The sequence below is a fragment of the Capra hircus genome, chromosome 1 (assembly GCF_001704415.2).
Source record: "Capra hircus breed San Clemente chromosome 1, ASM170441v1, whole genome shotgun sequence".
Classification (NCBI taxonomy): domain Eukaryota; kingdom Metazoa; phylum Chordata; class Mammalia; order Artiodactyla; family Bovidae; genus Capra; species Capra hircus.
Genome location: NC_030808.1, coordinates 64,477,048 through 64,498,289, shown reverse-complemented (window position 1 = coordinate 64,498,289; position 21,242 = coordinate 64,477,048). Strand labels below are relative to the sequence as shown.

Below are 21,242 nucleotides of genomic sequence, written 5' to 3'. Positions count from 1 at the left end.
TGGATGAATTTAATTCAGATGACCATTATATCTACTACTGTGTGCAAGAATCCCTTAGAAGACATGGAGTAGCCCTCATAGTCAACAAAAGAGTCTGAAATGCAGTACTTGGGTGCAATCTAAAAAAACGACAGAAGGATCTTGGTTCGTTTCCAGGGCAAACCATTCATTATCACAGTAATTCAAGTCTGTACCTAACCAGTGATGCTGAAGAAGCTGAAATTGACCGGTCTGTGAAGACCTACAAGAACTTCTAGAACTAACACCAAATATATGTGTTTGTGTGTGTGTGTGTGTGTGTGTGTGTGTATATCTCCTTCTCATCACAGGGGACTGGAATGCAAAAGGAGGAAGTCAAGAGATACCTGGAGTAACAGGCAAATTTGGCCTTGGAGTACAAAATGAAGCAGGGCAAAGGCTAACAGAGTTTTGTCAAGAGAACACACTAGTTGTAGTAAACACCCTCTTCCAATAACCCAAGAGATGACTCTACACATGGATATCACCAAATGGTTAATACCGAAATCAGATTGATTATAGTCTTTGCACCCGAAGATGGCAAATCTCTATGAAGTCAGCAAAAACAAGACCAGGGGCTGAATGTGGCTCAGATCAGGAGCTTCGTATTGCAAAATTTAGGCATTTAATTGAATAAAGTTGGGAAAAACCATTAGACCATTGAGGTATGACCTAAATCAAATTCCTTATGATTATATAGCAGAGGTAATAAATAGATCTGGTAGACAGAGTACCTGCTGAACTATGAACAGAAGTTTGTAACATTGTGCAGGAGGCGGTGAGCAAAACCATCCCCCAAAAGAAAGAAATACAACAAGGCAAAGTGCTTTTCTGAGGAGGCTTTACGAATATCTGAGGAAAGAAGAAAAGTGAAAGGCAAAGGAGAAGGGGAAAAATATATCCAACTGAATACAGAGTTCCAGAGAATAGCAAGGAGAGATAAGAAGACCTTCTTAAACGAGCAGTTCAAAGAAGAGGAAAACAATAGAATGGGGGGAAGACTAGAGATCTCTTCAAGAAAATTGAAGCTATCAAGGGAACATTTCATGCACGAATGGACATGATAAAGAACTAACAAGCAAAAGATTAAGAAGAGTTGGCAAGAATACACAGAAAAACTATGCAGAAAAGGTCTTAATGACCTGGATAATCATGGTGGTGCAGTCACTCACCTTGGGCCAGGCCTCCTGGAGTGTGAAGCCAAGTGGGCCTTAGGAAGCATGCTGCTGCTGCTAAGTCGCTTCAGTTGTTTCCAACTCTGTGTGACCCCATAGACGGTAGCCCACCAGGCACCTCTGTCCCTGGGATTCATAACTGAGATCAAAGCTAGTGGAGGTGATGAAATTCCAGGTGAGCTATTTCAAATCCTAAAAGATGATGCTGTTAAGAGTGCTGCACTCAATTTGCCAGCGAATTTGGAAAACAGCAGTGGCCACAGGACTGGAAAAGGTCAGTTTTCATTCTAATCCCAAAGAAGGGCAATGCCAAATAATTTTCTAACTACTATACAATTGCACTCATTTCACATGCTAGCAAAGTAACACTCAAAATCCTTCAGTCTAGACTTTAGCAGTATGTGAACCAAGGAATTCCAGATGTGTAAGCTAGATTTAGAAAAGACAGATAAACCAGAGATCAAATTGTCAGTCTTTGGTGGGTCATGGAGAAAACAAGGGAATTCCAGGGAAACATCTACTTCTGCTTCATTGACTACGCTAAAAGCTTTGGCTGTGTATATCACAACAAAGTGCCAGACTCCCTTACCTGTCTCCTGAGAAACCTGTATGCGGATCAAGAAGCAGCAGTTAGAACCAGACATGAAACAATGGACTGGTTCACAATTGGGAAAGGTATTGTCACCCTGCTTGTTTAACTTATATGCAGAGTACATCATGCGAAATGCTGGACTGGACAAGCTAGAATCAAGATTTCCAGGAGAAATAGCAACAACCTCAGATACACAGATACCACTTTAGTGGCAGAAAATGAAGAGGAACTGAATAGCCTCTTGATGGAGGTGAAAGAGGAGAGTGAAAAAGCTGTCTTAAAACTCAGCATTCAAAAAAATTAAGATCATGGCATCTGGTCCCATCACTTCATGGCAAATAGAAGGGGAAAAAGTGGAAGCAGTGATAGACTACTTTCTTGGGCTCCAACATCACCACTCCAACATGATGACTGCAGCCATGAAAGTAAAAGATGCTTGCTCCTTGGAAGAAAAGCTATGACCAACCTAGACAGCATATTAAAAAGCAGAGATATTACTTAGGCAGCAAATGTCCTTATAGTCAAACCATGTTTTTTTCAGTAATCATGTACGGATGTGAGAATTGGACCATAAAGAAGACTGAGTGCCAAAGAATTGATGCTTTCAAATTGGAGTGCTGGAGAAGACTCTTGAGAATCCCCTGGACTTACAAGGAGATCAAACCAGTTAGTCCTAAAGGAAATCAACCTGAATATTCACTGAAAGAACTGATGCTGAAGCTGAAGCTCCGGTACTTTGGCCACATGATGTGAAGAGTCAACTCATGAGAAAAGACCCTGATTCTGGGAAATATTGAAGGCAAAAGGAAAAGGAAGACCACAGAGGATAAGAAGGTTAGATAGCATCACTGACTCATTGGATATGAATCTGAGCAAACTCCAGGAAATAGTGAGTGACAGGGAAACATGGTCTTCTGTAGTCCATGGGGTCACAAAGGGTCACGATTTAGCGACTGTACAACAACAGCAGAACGCTTCTTACATTATAAGTTATCAGCTAACAGTATGAGAATTACTTTCCCCTGGAATGGGGGTGTCCTAGCATGCTCTTTATGACGCTAGAAGAGGATCAGCCCTACTTCTTAGGCAGTAGCAGTTGGAGCCAAGTCTTACTGTAGTCCCACTGTGAGTAGTGGACTGTTTCATTCCAGGGCTCTCTATTTAACAGGGTCCAGTTAGCTTCCCTTGTAGCTCAGTTTCGTCAGAAGAAAGGCAAAGCAGACTCTGCTCTGTGAGTTCACCCAGTTGATCTATCAGTGCTCTTCTCCATGGTGAGATGGGTCTGGGCCTGTCATATCTGAATGGCATTGCTCGATTCTGTGAAGTTTATTTTTGTGGGGAGAGTTTTGGGGGATGTCAGCTCTTAGAGAAAGGAGGAAAGGGCAAAAGTAAAAACCAATATGGATTTAATTTCAAGTAACTGAAGTTGGCTGGAATCAAGATTGCCGGGAGAAATATCAATAACTTCAGATATGCAGATGACACCACCCTTATGGCAGAAAGTGAAGAGGAACTAAAAAGCCTCTTGATGAAAGTGAAAGAGGAAAGTGAAAAAGTTGGCTTAAAGCTCAACATTCAGGAAACGAACATCATGGCATCTGGGCCTATCACTTCATGGGAAATAGATGGGGAAACAGTGGAAACAGTGTCAGACTTTATTTTTTGGGGCTCCAAAATCCCTGCAGATGGTGATTGCAGCCATGAAATTAAAAGACGCTTACTCCTTGGAAGAAAAGTTATGACCAACCTAGATAGCATATTCAAAAGCAGAGACATTACTTTGCCGACTAAGGTCCGTCTAGTCAAGGCTATGGTTTTTCCTGTGGTCATGTATGGATGTGAGAGTCGGACTGTGAAGAAAGCTGAGCACTGAAGAATTGATGCTTTTGAACTGTGGTGTTGGAGAAGACTCTTGAGAGTCCCTTGGACTGCAAGGAGAACCAACCAGTCCATTCTGAAGGAGATGAGCCCTGGGTGTTCTTTGGAAGGAATGATGCTAAAGCTGAAACTGCAGTACTTTGGCCACCTCATGCGAAGAGTTGACTCATTTGAAAAAACTTTGATGCTGGGAGGGATTGGGGGCAGGAGGAGAAGGGGACGACAGAGGATGAGATGGCTGGATGACATCACTGACTCGATGGACATGAGTCTGAGTGAACTCCGGGAGTTGGTGATGGATAGGGAGGCCTGGCGTGCTGCGATTCATGGGGTCGCAAAGAGTCGGACACAACTGAGCGACTGAACTGAACTGAAGTTGGTACAATACTGTTTTAATATATTTTTCTCTTAGGCAGGACAAAGTGAAAGTGAAATGGCTCGGTCATGTCCAACTCCCACCCCATGGACTGTAGCCCGTCAGGCTCCTCTATCCTTGGAATTCTCTAGGAAAGAATACTGAAGTGGACCATCATTCGCTTCTCCAGGGAGATCTTCCCAACCTAGGAATCGAACCTGGGTCTCTGCATTGCAGGCAGATTCTTTACTGTCTAAGCTAAATATAGTGTCATTTCTCATGTAGTTATAAATGTAAAGTAAAAATCACTAGTTGAAAGTGTGTGGTGTTCCTTATAGGAATGAAATTGACAGAACTCTTATTACCTAATTATTAAAGGTTTAAGGAGGTACCCTATCTCATTTCCACTTTAACAGTGTAAGTTAAAAAACTGTAATATTTTATGTTTCTTTTCCTCCCAGGTTATACAGAATAGCCTTATCCCATAAAAACAGATTGTGTTCTTAAATTTCATCAGTAGTTTTGGAACTGAGAACATGATTTTCCATTGAAAATTTTGCAAATATGTACTATAATAATTAGATTCCTGGGCTTTTCTACAAAATCCATAATTAACTCAAATATCTACATACTACAGTGAAAAATAATAGAGAATAATAATATTTTCAATATCATTTTATATTACTACTAAGAGTAAGTAAAACTTAAACCCCCTCTAAAAATTAGTGTCAAAAATTTCTTCCAAATTCTGGTATTACTAGATTGATAGAGGGATTTAATCTGAGGGAGATTAAGGAGTAAATAGAGACTATAGGAGGCTGACAAATCTTTCTGGGTAGTTTCAGGAGTTTAATAGGTTGATAGAATTGGCTTTTTAGCTCATGGCTTTATTTTCTGTTGACACTGGTGTAAGCACAAAAGTGCTCTCCTTTTGCTTACCAGCTGCGGTTAAGGTTGCTTCTTTTAGTTTTTGAATGGAATGAAGTGATAGGGAAAAGAAAGGGAGAGAAAGTTTCTTCTGTTAACTACAATTAAAAAAAAAAATGCAAAGTAACTTAGAATGTCTGTCGTCTGAGGTGGATTTAATTGTCCAAAGAATAATCCAAGTTTAACAGAGTGGAGGAGAGCATAACAATGTGGATGATTCCTTTTTCCACGAGAGAGAAGGTGATGATAAGATACTGTATTAAGTTAGACATCCCTGTGTTAATTGGTGGCTGGTGCTGAATATCTTTGGAAGCTGTTTAGAACTGGGAATGAGAAACAGTGGCTAATTTACTATTTATATATGTACATATTTCAGCATCTACCAACCAAATATTATACACATTTGGGGTATTTTTAAAAATAAACTTAGTTCAGTCGCTCAGTTGTGTCTGACTCTTTGCGACCACATGGACTGCAGCATGCCAGGCTTCCCTGTCCATCACCAACTCGCAGAGCTTACTCAAACTCGTGTCCATAGAGTCAGTGATGCCATCCAACCATATCTCATCCTCTGTTGTCCCCTTCTTCTCCTGTCTTAAATCTTTCCCAGCATCACGGTCTTTTTCGCCAGCATCACGGTCTTTTTAAAGACCCTTCGCATGAGGTGGCCAAAGTATCGGAGTATCAGCTTCAGCATCAGTCCTTCCAATGAATATTCAGGACTGATTCCCTTTAGGATTGATTGGTTTGATCTCCTTGCTGTCCAAGAGACTCTCAAGAGTCTTCTCCAAAACCAGAGTTGAAAAGCATCAGTTCTTTGGCACTCAGCCTTCTTTATAGTCCAACTCTCAACATCCGTACGTGACTACTGGAAAAATCATAGCTTTGACTACACGGACCTTTGTTGGCAAAGGAATATCTCTGTTTTTTAATATGCTGTCTAGGTTGGTCATAGCTTTTCTTCCAAGGAGCAAGTGTCTTTTAATTTCATGGCTGCGGTCACCATCTGCAGTGATTTTGGAACCCCCCAAAATAAAATCTCTCACTGTTTTCATTGTTTCCCCATCTATTTGCCATGATGTGATGGGACCAGATGCCATGATCTCAGTTTTTTGAATGTTGGGTTTTAAGCCAACTTTTTCACTTTCCTCCTTCAGTTTCAAGAGGCTCTTTAGTAAGTCTTCTTCACTTTCTGCCCTAAGGGTGGTATCATCTGCATATCTGAGGTTACTGATATTTCTCCCATCAATTTTGATTCTAGCTTGTGCTTCAACCATCCTGGCATTTCGCATGATGTGCTCTGCATATAAGTTAAATAAGCAGGATGACAGTATACAGCCTTGATGTACTCCTTTCCTGATATGGAACCAGTCTGTTATTCCATGTTCAATTCTAACTGTTGTTTCTTGACCTGCATACAGATTTCTCAGGAGGCAGGTAAGGTGGTCTGTTATTCCCATTTCTTTAAGAATTTTCCACAGTTTGTTGTGATCCACACAGTCAAAGACTTTGGCATAGTCAATAAAGCAGAAATAGATGTTTTTCTGGAACCATCTCTGCTTTTTCAATGATCCAGCGAATGTTGGCAATATAAGCTTTACTTTGTTAGTGTGTGAGATGAGTACAATTGTGCGGTAGTTTGAACATTCTTTGGCACTGCTTTTCTTTGGGATTGGAATGAAAACTGACCTTTTGCAGTCCTGTGACCATTGCTGAGTTTTCCACATTTGATGGCATTTTGAATACAGCACTTTAGCAGCAGCATCTTTTTGGATTTGAAATAGCTCAACTGGAATTCATCATTTCCACTAGCTTTGTTCGTAGTGATGCTTCCTAAGGCCCACTTGACTTCACTTGATGTCTGGCTCTAGGTGAGTGATCACACCACTGTGGTTCTCTGGGGCATGAAAATCTTCCTTGTGTAATTCTGTGTATTCTTGCCACCTCTTCTTAATATCTTCTGTTTCTGTTAGGTCCATACCATTTCTGTCCTTTATTGTGCCCATCTTTGCATGGAATGTTCCCTTGGTATCTTGAATTTTCTTGAAGAGATCTCTTAGTCTTTCCCGTTCTGTTGTTTTCCTCTATTTCTTTGCATTGATCACGGAGGAGGGCTTTCTTATCCCTCCTTACTGTTCTTTGGAATTCTGCATTCAAATAGGTGCATCTTCCCATAAATTAAATTATTATCAAGCAAATATGTTATCTTTATGTTTATGAAAACTAAAATACTGGGGACTTCCCTGGTGGTCCAGTGGCTAAGATTCTGCGCCTCCAATGCAAGGGGCTCAGGTTTAATCATTGGTTGGGGCTTCTCGTGTAGTTCAGTCAGTAAAGTTGGGTTCAGTTCCTGGGTTGGGAAGTTTCCCTGGAGAAGGAAATGGCAACCCACTCCAGTATTCTTGCCTGGAGAATCCTGTGGATAGAGGAGCCTGGCACGCTACAGTTCATGGGATTGAAAGAGTCGGACACAACTTAGCGCTTGCTTTCTTTCTTTTGGGAACTAGAGCCCATGTGTGTGTGTTTAGTTGCTCAGTCACGTCCGACTCTTAGTGACCCAATCAACTGTAGCCTACCAGATTCCTTCTCTCCATGGAATTTTCCAGGCAAAAATACTGGAGTGGTTTGCCATTTCCTACTCCAGGGGATCTTCCCAACCCAGGGATGGAGCGTTTGTCTTGTGTCTCCTGCAGTGGCAGGCGGATTCTTTACCACTCCGCCACCTGGGAATCTGCCACTAGATCCCATATGCTGCAGCTGAAGAACCCAAGTGCCACAGCTAAAACCTGGCACATAAAAAAGCATATAAAAGCAACATACTATAGTTCAGCCAGGTCAGTAGGAGATTCCTAAAGCTGTGTATGTAGAGAGCTGTAGTCTTCATATTTCTTTTTTGTTTCTTGATTGGAAAACTCATGCTTCCCTGCTTTCTCTGTCCCCAGTAGGTTTCTTATTTAGAATTAACCAGTCCCCTTGTCCCTGTACACACACCCCGCAAAAGAAAAACAAAAAGGGCAGGAAATGTGTTCCTGCTAAAGTAGCAGCTGTTGCTAATCACTGGATGGTTATTTTGTGATAAATCTGTTCAAATACATAAATGTTTGCTGTCAGGTCACTGATTTGATTTTCCTCAGGGGAATATTCACTTATTTTACTCATTTTAGATGATTCATCTCTCAGGTAGCTTTATAGCTCAGGCAAAATGAAGCAATTTTTTTATTAAAAGTATTTTTGCAGTTTATATTAAAATGTATGTTTCTTTTGGCATAATTATTTTTATGGATTTATTTTGGAATAGAAGGAAATGGATTGCTTAACTTTCTTTTTTTTTTTTTTTAGGCATCAGAAAGTGTATTGAACTTGGATATTGGATGACCCTGGGTTGTAGTTTCAATATTACTGTAATCTTGAGCAGTTTTGCTTACCTTTGAGCTTCAGTTCTACAGTTCATTATTGGTTCTACCTTGCTTGTAGGACTGTTGCCTAGATAAAGTGAGGTTATGGGTCTAAACATGTTTGTAAACTAAGAAGTGCTCCACAAATATGTTATTGTTGATAATGTTGTGTGGTGATCAAAGCTGGCCTCGGGAAGACTGTCAAATCACTGAGTTTTGTCTTTGCGTTTTCTTTTCAGTCTCTTGAGTGACTCAGCCCTTTTGAGATTACAGGGTATTGTATCATGTTAGAGGTACTGTTTTAGTGACCTTAAGACTTTTACCAGTCTTCAGTGTTTAGAGGAGTCCTAGAGGAAGTTGTTCACTTACAAGAGCAGATATTTTACAGCCTGCTATGTGCATAGGCATAAAATGAGCTACCGCAATAAATGTGTGATAAACGTCATGGTTGCCCTCATGGATTGGATATTAGTTGTTAAATTGTAACTAATAAAGCATACGGGGTCAACCTAGAGTAAGCAGGTCTAATGGGATAAAACAGATCCCATCCTTCCCGTTCTCTCCTTTACTACTGTTTGAAATATAGCAGAAAATGATAGGTTAATAACCTCCACTTTGAAATGCATGTAAAATGTATGTCAGTTTGTACGCTGTGGTATTGGAAAAGCAGTGTGGATTTAGGAGTGGTGATAACTTTGGTGGGTAATTGAGGGGAAAGCAAGACTGATGAATCAGCTGTCCCACTGCATAGATTTGGGTTGTCAGAAGGTAATATTGAGAGGATTGAGGGGGATGTATATCAGGCCAGGAACAGTTGAAATCCATTAAAAAAAATTCTTGAGTCCTAATTTTAACATTATACTCACTAAAAGCTGGAGTAAAATATATCAGCTTTGTGAGAGCTATTTTTTGAGGATTCACGATGGCTCAAGATTGAAGTTGCCACAAGTGTGAGCCCTGATCAGTGAGTCATTGTGTTTTTAAAGTAATTATTTGTTTCTTTGGGGTGGCTCAGATGGTAAAGAATCTGCGTGCGATGCAGAAGACCTGGGTTCGATCCTCTGGGTCGGGATGATCCCCTGGAGAAGGGCTTGGCAACCCACTCCAGTATTCTTGCCTGGAGAATCCCATGGACAGAGGAACCTGGCGGGCTGCAGTCCATGGGGTTGCAAACAGTTGGACATGACTGAGGGACTGAGAACACACATACACGTCTGTTTCTTAAGTCTGTCTAGCATTTATTCTTTACACTTGTGTGTGGCGTACTCTTTTCTTTGGTAATATGGTAAACCTCTTCATTAAGAAAAATTTGGTGTATTTGTCTACTTTCTCCCTGCCCATGTCAAGTAGTTTTGGTAAATCAAACAGATAAGCATGTTTAAGACTTACATTCTGATGTTAATTCCTGAAAGCCAAAGCTCTTTACACACATGCTGCAAGCCTTTTACTTTTATGGGAAATAAACCTGTTTCTAAAATACATCTTGATAGTGTTTCAAGTGAGGGCTTAAGACCAAGTAAAATATTTATTCATTTTGGTTTTGGTGTGATTTTATTCCAGTTCACTCAAGTTAGAAGAAAGGACCAGGTGTAAAATAATATTTAGGTTCAGACGTTTGAAAGTTAGCATGGTTCATTCTAGTTTTTGGCTTAAAGTAAAATTTGGGTTTTAAGACAAGATTTTAAAATAGAGTCAATTAAAATTAGTTCAAAGGAGACTAGATATTTTAGAGTAAGAATTTTGCATCAGAACCTTCTGTAAAGTATTTAAAATTTTCAATTTTGCTGAAAATAGAAGGTTGATTTTAGGACCTTGACCCCTATGTATTATTTTCAAGGCATAGTCTTAAGCAATGTAGTGTAGTAGGGTACAAGTTTTAGAGTAAATGGTTAGATCTGAATCCCATGGGTACACTTTATTGAAGAGGTTACTTTGGGCATATTGCCAGTAAACCTTTCAAACATCTTAGTTTCACTCATTTGTTAAGTGATTATTATGAGTACATCACAGAGTTGTTGTATGAATTAAGTGGTATTATGCTGGTCAGGAAGCAACAGTTAGAACTGGCCATGGAGAAACAGACTGGTTCCAAATAGGAAAAGGAGTCCATCAAGGCTGTATATGGTCACCCTGCTTATTTAACTTATATGCAGAGTTCATTACGAGAAACACTGGGCTAGAAGAAGCACAAGCTGGAATCAAGATTGCAGGGAGAAATATCAATAACTTCAGATATGCAGATGACACCACCTTTGTAGCAGAAAGTGAAGAGGAACTAAAAAGCCTCTTGATGAAAGTGAAAGAGGAGAGTGAAAAAGTTGGCTTAAAGTTCAACATTCAGAAAACGAAGATCATGGCATCTAGTCCCATCACTTCATGGGAAATAGATGGGGAAACAGTGGAAACAGTGTCAGACTTTATTTTGGGGTCTCGAAAATCACTGCAGATGGTGATTGCAGCCATGAAATTAAAGTCGCTTACTCCCTGGAAGGAAAGTTATGACCAACCTAGATAGCATATTCAAAAGCAGAGACATTACTTTGCCGACTAAGGTCCGTCTAGTCAAGGCTATGGTTTTTCCTGTGGTCATGTATGGATGTGAGAGTTGGTCTGTGAAGAAAGCTGAGGCCTGAAGAATTGATGCTTTTGAACCGTGGTGTTGAAGACTCTTGAGAGTCCCTTGGACTGCTTGGAGATCTAACCAGTCCATCCTAAAGGAGATCAGTCCTGGGTATTCATTGGAAGAACTGATGCTGAAGCTGAAATTCCAATACTTCGGCCACCTCATGAGAAGAGTTGACTCGTTGGAAAAGACCCTGATGCTGGGAGGGATTGAGGGCAGGAGGAGAAGGGGATGACAGAGGATGAGATGGCTGGATGGCATCACCGACTCAATGGACGTGAGTTTGGGTAAACTCCGGGAGTTGGTGTTGGACAGGGAGGCCTGGTGTGCTGCGATTCATGGGGTCACAAAGAGTCGGATATGACTGAGCAACTGAACTGAACTGATGATTCTCAGTGTATGGAAGTTGAAACTGCATTAAGGAGCACGTGGGTGGCTTATTAAAAATACAGTTTCCTGGGCTTTACTGCAGATCTACTGAGTCTTTCTATGGTGAGATTCTAGAATCTTTATTTTTAATAAACTCTCCTAGATAACTAAGTCCACTGTTTGAGTGGTGCTTGCATAAAATAGTAGGTAAGAAATATACTTACATATATATTGATGTAAATTAAACTTAAGACCTCATCGATGTCCCTGTCCATTTCTTATCCATTGCTACATATTGATGCCCCAAAGAAACCAGAATTAGTTGGAAAAGGATTATGAAGTAGAGTAATTCTACCTGTAAATAGATTCACATGTGGCAAATTGTGTTTTTTGTTTTGGCTACTTGTTGTTGCCTTGTTTTCAGTAAACCCACCATTCTGCTTTGCTATTTGTAAGGCTTCTGCATACCCTATCCTAGGGCTTTGTATCTGATCAATGGCAAGCATAAGAAGTGAAAACACTGCTAAATGTTTAGCAGGGAGGAGTCAGTTCCCAAATACTAATAATTCTGCTTGATTGACTTTTATACAAATTCAAGACCAGACATTTGCTGACCACCTGCGTTATGCTGAACCCTCTGCTAATAAGCACTAGGGAAATGAATTTAATAATTTAATAATGTCTGGCTTTCCTAAGAGCTCATAGTCAAGTGAGGGGCTTGGGCTCTTAATAGTTATCAGACATTGCGATAGGCACTGTAGTAGGGTATGTACCTGGTGGTAAAAGAGCATAGCAGAACAGAAGAATGTGTTGCTGTTGTTGTTGTTTGTAAACTGTTGCCACTGCCAATAATTCAAGTTCAGAGAATCTAATTTGTTGAGCACTCGCTGTGTGGCATGTACTTAAATATTAACACCATTCTGCATCTAAGGACAAGCCCTTGACTGGTTTCTTTTTTTCTTAAGGTTATTTTATGGTTCTTCAGAATCAACGCTTGTGAATACTGGGGTGGTATCTGCCTGTGATTGAAAGTGTGGTATTATTGTGCTGTCCAGGACTCTAGAATCTTTCCTGTCTCATTGTTATCCTCTATCACCATGTGTTTTCCTTTTATTTCTGGAAGTGAAATATAGGAAAACATCTCCCCCGGCTAGCTCATGTATGACATCTGTCCATTTTGTTTTCCCTGCTTCTCCTTTTGTTTACTTCTCCTGTCCCCAAAGGGAATTTAGTAATGTTTTGTTTTGTGTGTCCAGTCTTTTAGATGGAATCATGTGGAGATGGATCGTGTCTATCTAAGGGAAAAGACTCTGCTGGAAATATTTTTATCACAAGTTTACATAGAAATTGCCCTAAAAATTTTAATGAGGCTATTGACCATTCGGCTTGAGGTGACTGATTGAGGTGCTTAGTTGGCATTCCTTTGCTTTGTTAATAGTTTTACTTCAAGGTATGAGAGCAATTGTACTCTTGCTAGAGCTTCCACATCATTGAGTAAAGCCCCTATTTCATGACAGCAATGAGTTTATTTTAGAATTTGTGTCTGATTTTCTGTGGACCTCAGTTCATTGCTTTTTTTTTTTTAAACTTATTTTTATGTTGTTTTCATCTTTCTAAGTTGTGTTTATTTTGGAAGTATATTGAAGTTAATAGAAGTTTCTTAGCCATTTACTTAGGATAAAGAGTTGTTTGAACTTTAATTTAAAAACCTGAAAATTTGACAGTGTCAGTGTTTCCCTTTCAGACTATCTTACATTCTTGATAAGGTGATTTTTTTGTTGTTGTTCTTTTAAAAATTTATGTAATATTTTTCAATAGAGTGTTATATTGCTATTGGGCATCCATAAAAAATAGATGTTATTTCTCTTTATGAGAAGCAATAGTGTGAGCTAGTTTCCCTACAAATCCTTATTGTTAGATTGAAAAGCTTCATAAAAAATACCTTGTGTCTTGTATCATACCTGATGTGCTGGTTTCTCTGGAATTTATAGACTTGATTTTTTCTGTTATTTCTACATGGAGGCGTTATTTTTGAGGTAAAGGGAGATTTTATAGAGTTAGTTTCATGCATTGAAGAAGGAAATGGCAACCCACTCCGGTGTTCTTGCCTGGAGAATCCCAGGAACAGGGGAGCCTGGTGGGCTGCCGTCTATGGGGTCGCACAGAGTTGGACACGACTGAAGCACCTTAGCAGCAGCAGCAGTCATTGCTAACTTTGCTCAGTTTATGTTAGTATGACTTACTAACATCTCTAAAAGCCTCCCAGTTAAGCAGTATCACAGTTGTTGCTCTGAGCTCTGAATCTTAAGAAACATTAGAGTATCAGTGTCAGATACCTCCGACATCTTTATGTACGCCTGAAGTGGCCTTTTGGGTTTTGGCTGCTCAGTCCACACTTTAGACATGGATTGTGTTACCCTGTAACATTTGTTCATCTCAGGGTCCATTCTGAGGATTGATTTCAGAAGATGAAAAAAATGTAACCACAAGATATAGTTTATAGGTACAGCTTTGAGAGATTGAGAACTAGGCTGCACATATTATGGATACATGTAAGGCTTTTGTAAAATTGTATTCTATATTTAACAGCCTTCGATGGAAAGTGGTTGTTCTGTTGCATACCACCTTTGCATTGCTTCACGAGGACTGTTTTATGGTTTGTATTTTTAAGATTTGACCATTGTGGTGAAGAGTAGGGAGTTTAATTCTATGTTTAATTAGAATGGGACATTCATACTACTTGAGTGAATTTTGATTGCAATAGAGGATCCTAGGAATTCTCTGGCCAGAAGAGAGGCCTGAACCTGAGCTGCTCCCACTGCTCTACTGTTGTTGCTGCTGAAATAAAGTGGCATTTTTTGGAGACCAATTTTACTGTAGTTGATGTGAGACTCATGATACCCTGCATTCTGGGAAATTTAATATTGGACAAAGTGGTGGGTTTTTGTTTTTTTTTAAGGCACATTTGTTATGAATTCTGGCTTTTCATGAGGATTTTTGGTAGTAGTGTTTAAAATGATGCTCTATTGTTAAGATTCAAAGTTAACCAATTTCTAAATTGAACATCACAGAATCAGTTGTTTTACATTTTTGTTTTCCATATTTTGGTTTCCAATTAGGATAAATTTCAAACTCTTAATGTTGCCAAAGCATCTTTGGAAATAGCTCTCCAGCTATTAATAAATGAATGTTTGAGGACTGAACTGCAGAAGATTACTTATTTATTCTTTTGTTAATCTGGAGCTGATCTTTTTACATTGTCTTTTCAGAAGTATCTCCTCCTTTGGTAGGGATGGGATGGAGTGGGTGATGGTATATGAAGTTGGCCTTTCAGTAGTAGTGGGAAGGTTGTAAAATATGGCAGAGGCAGCCTGAGCCGAGTGAAGAGTTCTGTCACCTAAAGCTCTGTTATATTGGACAAGTCTGTTTCTCTTATTTTTCTTATTTGCATTTGAAGCATAATAAATATGTTCCCTCCATTTATCATATTAGAGTAGATGAAGCAATGAATCAGAAAGTTCTTTTTGTACAGTGAAATTTTATACAGCTGTTACCTTATTGCCGAGTCAGCAAATTGCAGTGCCAAATGGTGACATGCTTTTCCCTGGCACACTAGCTGCTGACCGTCCCATGCACTACTGATGCTCATACGAAGTCACCGCCAGTGTTACCTTGCCATTCTCTACAGCTCTGCTATTTCAGGTATCTGATGGAACAGTCTTGAAGAGCTTGAATGATTTTTGAATAAAAATTCCAGGATGCTTGGGCATAAGGTCTTAGAGCCATTCATTGTTCTTGTATACCCAGGATTTCCTGCTAGTGGAGGAAGAATTCCTGTTAGCCTGTAAGAGTTCTCAGCGGTTTCTCTCACTGCTCAAAAGAGAAGATAATTTTTGCTAAGATAGTAAGCAGGGTTTTTTTTTGTTGTTTTTACTAGATGTGTAAGAGGGTGAAAAGATTGGTCTCTGTCCACATCCATTCAGTTTAAAATTGAGGCTTCAAGACTCTCTTTCAGCTATAGCCTCTGTAGGACCTGTTGATCTTTCAAGTCTGCTTTTAATATTTCTGTAGAATTACCTTCTTATTTGTGCCTCTTTCTGTAGGCAAATCATAATGTTGGGATAAACATTTACAAGTTTAACAGTAGTAGATGGTGCTCAGTCCCTCAGTCGTGTCCAACTCTTTGTGGCTCTGTGGACTGTAGCCTGCCATGCTCCTCTGTCCATGGAGTTTTCCAGGCAAGGATACTGAAGTGTGTTGCCATTTTGTTCTCCAGGGGAGTCTTCCCAACCCAGGAATCGAACTTGCATCTCTTATGTCTCTTGTATTGGCAGGTGGATTCTTTATAACTGGGCCACCTGGGCAGCCTGAAATATGATTATAGAGTGGGAAATCATGATTTTTGGTTATGCCAAGATGGTTTTTGTTTCCATTTTTTCCCTATCTATTTGCCATGAAGTGATGGGACCAGACGCCATGATCTTAGTTTTTTTGAATATTGAGTTTTAAGCCAGCTTTCTCACTCTCATCTTTCACCCTCATCAATAGGCTCTTCAGTTCCTCTTCACTTTCTGCTATTAGAGTGGTATCATTTGCATATCTCAGATTATTGATATTTCTCTTGGCAATCTTGATTACAGCTTGTGATTCACCCAGCCCAGGATTTTGCATGACATTCTCTGTATATAAGTTAAATAAGTAGGGTGACAGTATATAGCTTTGTTGTACTCCTTTCCCAGTTTTCGGCTAGTCCCTTGTTCCACGTCTGGTTCTAATTGTTTCTTGATCTGCATACAGGTTGATTAACATGATCAAAAATGAGTTCTGTGGGATATTTAGGGGGAGTGAGGCATGATCATTTACTACTCAGATTAGATTTAATTAAGTTTTTAGCATGTATGTTTAAGATCTGTTTTACTAGATAACTAGAGGTGAGAGGAAACTTATGTATGTTGTTGTCTTGTGCTGAAGTTTATGTACATTTAAAGCATATATAAAACTGTTGGAAATAAAATGATGGTATTGACAATATTTGATTTATTCTTTCTACAAGTCATATTGGATTTTTGCTAACTAAATCATATCTGTTCGGGTGTTTCACCTTAGAACTAAAGACATATGCGTTTCAGATAGCTGGCTGTGATACAGTATAGACTGCCTATAATCCACCTAGCTGTTGTATGTAGGAATCATGCATTGTTTTCGTATCTGTCATGAAGGCTGCCTTACACACAAGAGAGTTAATCAGTTGCAGATACTGCTTTTTGGCTTTTGTATATATTAACTCTGTGAGCTTAAATGGCTGTAAATATTGTTTACAGTATGCCACTAACATTTGGATATTTGTTTTTCTGGCAGTCTTAAATTGAGTAGAGGAAAGTCTCAAACCATTGGAAAATCAGATTAATATATATATATATTTTAATATGAGAGACAAATGAATACATATTTCATCATCTTGGTTTGGGATTTGGGTTTAAATATTGCATCATTTTTCTTTTATGAGGTTCAGTTCAGTCGCTCAGTCGTGTCCAACTCTTTGTGACCCCATGAATCGCAGTACGCCAGGCCTCCCTGTCCATCACCAACTCCCGGAGTTCACTCAGACTCACGTCCATCGAGTCAGTGATGCCATCCAGCCATCTCATCCTCTGTCGTCCCCTTCTCCTCCTGCCCCCAATCCCTCCCAGCATCAAAGTCTTTTCCAGTGAGTCAACTTTTTGCATGAGGTGGCCAAAGGAATTCAACTAACATCTTAAAATTGCTATAATGGAAGAGTAGGAGAGAGAAAAAGCAATGTGCAGTTTTGTCAGTTAGAACAAATGTGCAGTTTTGTCAGTGAGAACTGGTTTTAGAAATGGCAGCAAAGAGAAAAGAAGTACAAGTCATAATTGCTGCTTTGCAAAGATTGTAGTCCCTAGAATCTGTGTGTGTTCTGAAATCACTAAAGGAACAATTTAAAGCTTTTTAAAATCAAGTGCTCAGTGGTATAGAATGATTTCAAATAGTTTAAGAATTCAGAGAGTAAGGTGATTGTTTAGTCAAGAAAGGAGGTGGCTCTTGAACTTGGAAATAGTCTTTGGATTGTTACTGGCGAGAAATGAAGGCAGAAGAAATAAGGAGATGGCCATGAGTGGGCAGAGACCCTAGTGCTGGTGAGCTAGTTATGAATGAGGCTCAGTTCAGAATGGGTTTGATTTTTCTTATAAGGTTTGTGTCTCTTACCCCCAAATTAACATTCCCGTTTCTTTTTTCCATCTGACTTTTCTTGGAAATGTATCACTATTTTCTTAAGAAGAAATAAGATGTGGAGAAGCAAAAACTTAAAGCTTTACCTTCCTAAAGGAAGAGTGGTCTGAATAGAAACAGAATTAGATGTTTTCAGTTGCACGTATCTTATTTTCAAGTACAAGAAGAAAGCCTGAGGAAAAAATTAGGGCTTTTAGAGTTGGACAGATAAGGATTCTTTGGTGAGTCCATCATTTGCTTTTTGACTGGACAAATTTAGCATTTTTCTTATTATGTTTATATAGGAACAGTCTATCTACTTCATGGGATTTTTTTCATTAAATGAAGTCATGGATATAAACTAAGTATGGTGCCTGCTCTATAGAGTGACTGAATAAATGGTGGTTAAAATAATTACTTATAATTGAAACAAATAGTTGAAATAATTCTGTGATGATAGTTATGATAAACTAACATGAGCATTTAAAAATAATTATAGAATACTTGGGCTTCCCAGGTGGCGCTAGTGGTAAGGAACCCGCCTGCCAGTGCAGGAGACATGAGATGCAGGTTCGATCCCTGGGTGGGGAAGATCCCCTGGAGGAGGGTATGGCAACCCACTCCATTATTCTTGCCTGGAGAATCCCATGGGCAGAGGAGCCTGGTGGGCTACAGTCCATAGGGTCACAAAGAGTCGGGCACAACTGAAGGGGCTTAAAACGCACCTAGTTTACTTGGTATACTTCGGCGATTTTCTTGGTTGAATTCTTTGCAGTTCTCATTTTTCTATCCCTTTTTTCTTTTAGGAGACAAAGATGGCAGCAAGGTAACCACAGTGGTGGCAACTCCTGGGCAGGGTCCAGACAGGCCACAAGAAGTCAGCTATACAGACACTAAAGTGATTGGAAATGGGTCATTTGGTGTGGTGTATCAAGCCAAACTTTGTGATTCAGGAGAACTGGTTGCCATCAAGAAAGTATTGCAGGACAAGAGATTTAAGGTAAGACCTTCAGTAGTTCATGTGTTTTTGTTGCTGCCAATACATGTAAGTAATTACTTTCTCAGGCGTTTCCTTTTGCTTCAGATTTCATTTATTGCACAAGCGTTTGTTCAGCTCAACTGCTGTAGTGACCTTTGCATTGTGTATCATGTGGAGATAAAATTTACTGAAGATTTTTTTTTGAACTGTAGCTAAGAGTGATATATGTATTTAAAATGTTGTGAAAGATAGATTAAAATTTATTAGTTCCTTACTTTAAAATGTGACCTCTCTCTGCCTTGGGTCTCATTGTTATAGGAGACCAGAGAAACAGTGCCTGTAGCATATGTTCGTTTGATACAGTTGACTATGCTTCCTTTCTTGAAAAATTTCCTTCGAGTCTATGATACAATACTGTCATTTTTTTCCCTCCATAACTGAAATTTCTTTCCTGCTATATTCTTATATCTCCCTTCCATCTGCCCCTTGAAAGCGATGCTTCCCACAGTTCATTTTTTTTCCTTACAAGATCCCCTTAAAGTGTCCTGTGTATGGCTAATCAGAGGTCATCTCTTCATCACGATACAGTGGAGAGTCAGGAGACCTGGGCTCTCATCGAGCCTCTGCCATTAACAAGCCATGCAGCTCTGTTCCCTTCTCTACTCTGCCCACCTCTGCAGCATTCTACTGAGAGTCTCCTGTGTTCTAGGAACTGTGCTTAACATTAAGGAATGAAAAATTAAGAGGTTATCACTGCTCTGAAATAGCACACATTCTGGTGTCTGTATGCTGCAGGATGTTTTGAACATTCTGCTGCTACTGTTGCTGCTAAGTCGCTTCAGTTGTGTCCTACTCTGTGTGACCCCATAGATGGAAGCCCACGAGGCTCCCCCGTCCCTGGGATTCTCCAGGCAAGAACACTGGAGTGGGTTGCCATTTCCTTCTCCAACATTGAACATTCTAAAGAGGTTTAAAAAAAAAAAATCTAAAGTTTTTGTCTTCAGTTTATTCTCTTCTGAGCACTAGTCCCATGTTGCCAAACGCCCACTCAGTCTTGATATCTGCAGATACCGTTATTTTCCAATTGACAAGTCTTCTTATGTAACTCTGACTTAACTGTCAGTCTTAAAGGAAATTCTTTCTGTTGGTTCCCATTCCTTCTTGTTCTTCCCTTCTAACGGTTTTCTCATTCACTGTCATCCATATTCTGTTCTCTCATACCTCATATCTAGTCATTACCAAACTTGGTTAATTTTGTGCTGCCTGCTGCCCGCCCCCCCCGCCATTTCCTTTTCTCATCACTACTGTTCTAGCCAGACCTTTGTCATTATTTGGCTTTATCACTAGTAACTCTACATCTGATATTCTTAAAATCTTGCATTCCAACTGTAGAATAATCCCATAGCTCATTTTGGTCATATTGTTTCTACTAAACACACGTCTTCTGGGGTTCCTCATAGTCTAGAAAATAAAGCCTGCCCAGTTTTAATTGTGCATTCAGGAGCTTCCATAGTCTTGCCTTCTTTCCAAATACTTAATTTTTACAATCCTTTTGTATCACTATATTTGAGACATACTGGTGTTTATGGTCTCTCTATTTCATAAGAACTGGATTTTTATTATGTGTGTCTCCTGATATCCACACACTTAATGTGTTTTCAAATTAATATCCTTCCCAGGTGATGCTAGTGGTAAAGACCCCACCTGCCAGTGCAGGAGACATAAGAGATGAGAGTCGATCCCTGGGTTGGGAAGATCCTCTGAAGGAGGGCATCGCAGTCCACTCCAATATTCTTGCCTAGAGAATCCCATGGACAGAGGAGCCTAACAGGCTACAGTCCACAGGGTTGCAAAAAGTTGGAGATGACTGAAGCGAATTAGCACGCATGCACGATAACAGATACTTATCAAATCCTGAAAATATTATCAGTAATCTAAAGTTTTTACGTGAGCAGTTTTATAGGAGTTTTCCTGTTAGTACTGTGATATTGATACTATTATTATTTAGATAAGGAAACCTACACAACAAAGAGATTATAAATTAACTTGTCCAAAGTCACACAGTTAGCAGGTGGTTAGATGGTCAGGTATTTGAATCCAAGCAGTCTGACTTCAGAGTGCTTTATTACAGTTTGTCATTGCTGTATCGAACCAGTACAATCTGTCCAGTAGGTACTGGGGTGAGTTCTTTTTCTTGCTTTTTAAAAAAGTTTTAATCTTTTCCTTTATCATAGTTACTCATCTGAAATACAGTTTGGTTCATCTATTTTTGCTCGTATCCCTACATAGAGCTGTATCTCCATTCTTTTTGAATTTTTGAAAAAATTGTATTTTCAGTCTGTGTAATGTGGTTCTAAAGGTCAGATACAACAGATGTCATTCCCTCTGTCTTATTCTCTCTCACTCCCTCTGGATGGATAGCCAATCTCTTTATGTTGTACTTTACTTTTTCTGGGTTTCTTTTGCTCAAATGAACAGTCAGTGTATAATCATCTCTTGTTATCCACAGGGGACTGGTTCCAGGACCTGTAGTAGATACCAAAGTTTGCAGGTGCTCAAGTCCCATGTATAAAATGGCATGGTATTTCCATATAACTAAGTCTCCCATATACTTTAAATCATTTCTAGATAGCTTATAATACCTAATACAGTGTTGATGCTATGTGAATAGTTGTAAATACAATTTAAATACTATGTAAATAG

General features: G+C 39.4%; 1 protein-coding gene across 5 annotated transcripts in view; it reads left to right on the top strand.

Annotated features, from left to right (window-relative positions):
• The window catches only part of GSK3B (glycogen synthase kinase 3 beta), a 217,461-nt gene that overhangs the window by 53,743 nt on the left and 142,476 nt on the right, over nucleotides 1-21,242 (top strand). For all 5 annotated transcript variants that reach the window (XM_018042977.1, XM_018043204.1, XM_018043122.1 and 2 more), the window contains exon 2: nucleotides 18,367-18,560. In XM_018042977.1, coding sequence (XP_017898466.1) covers nucleotides 18,367-18,560 — 194 coding nt within the window. The remainder of the gene's footprint in view (nucleotides 1-18,366; nucleotides 18,561-21,242) is intronic.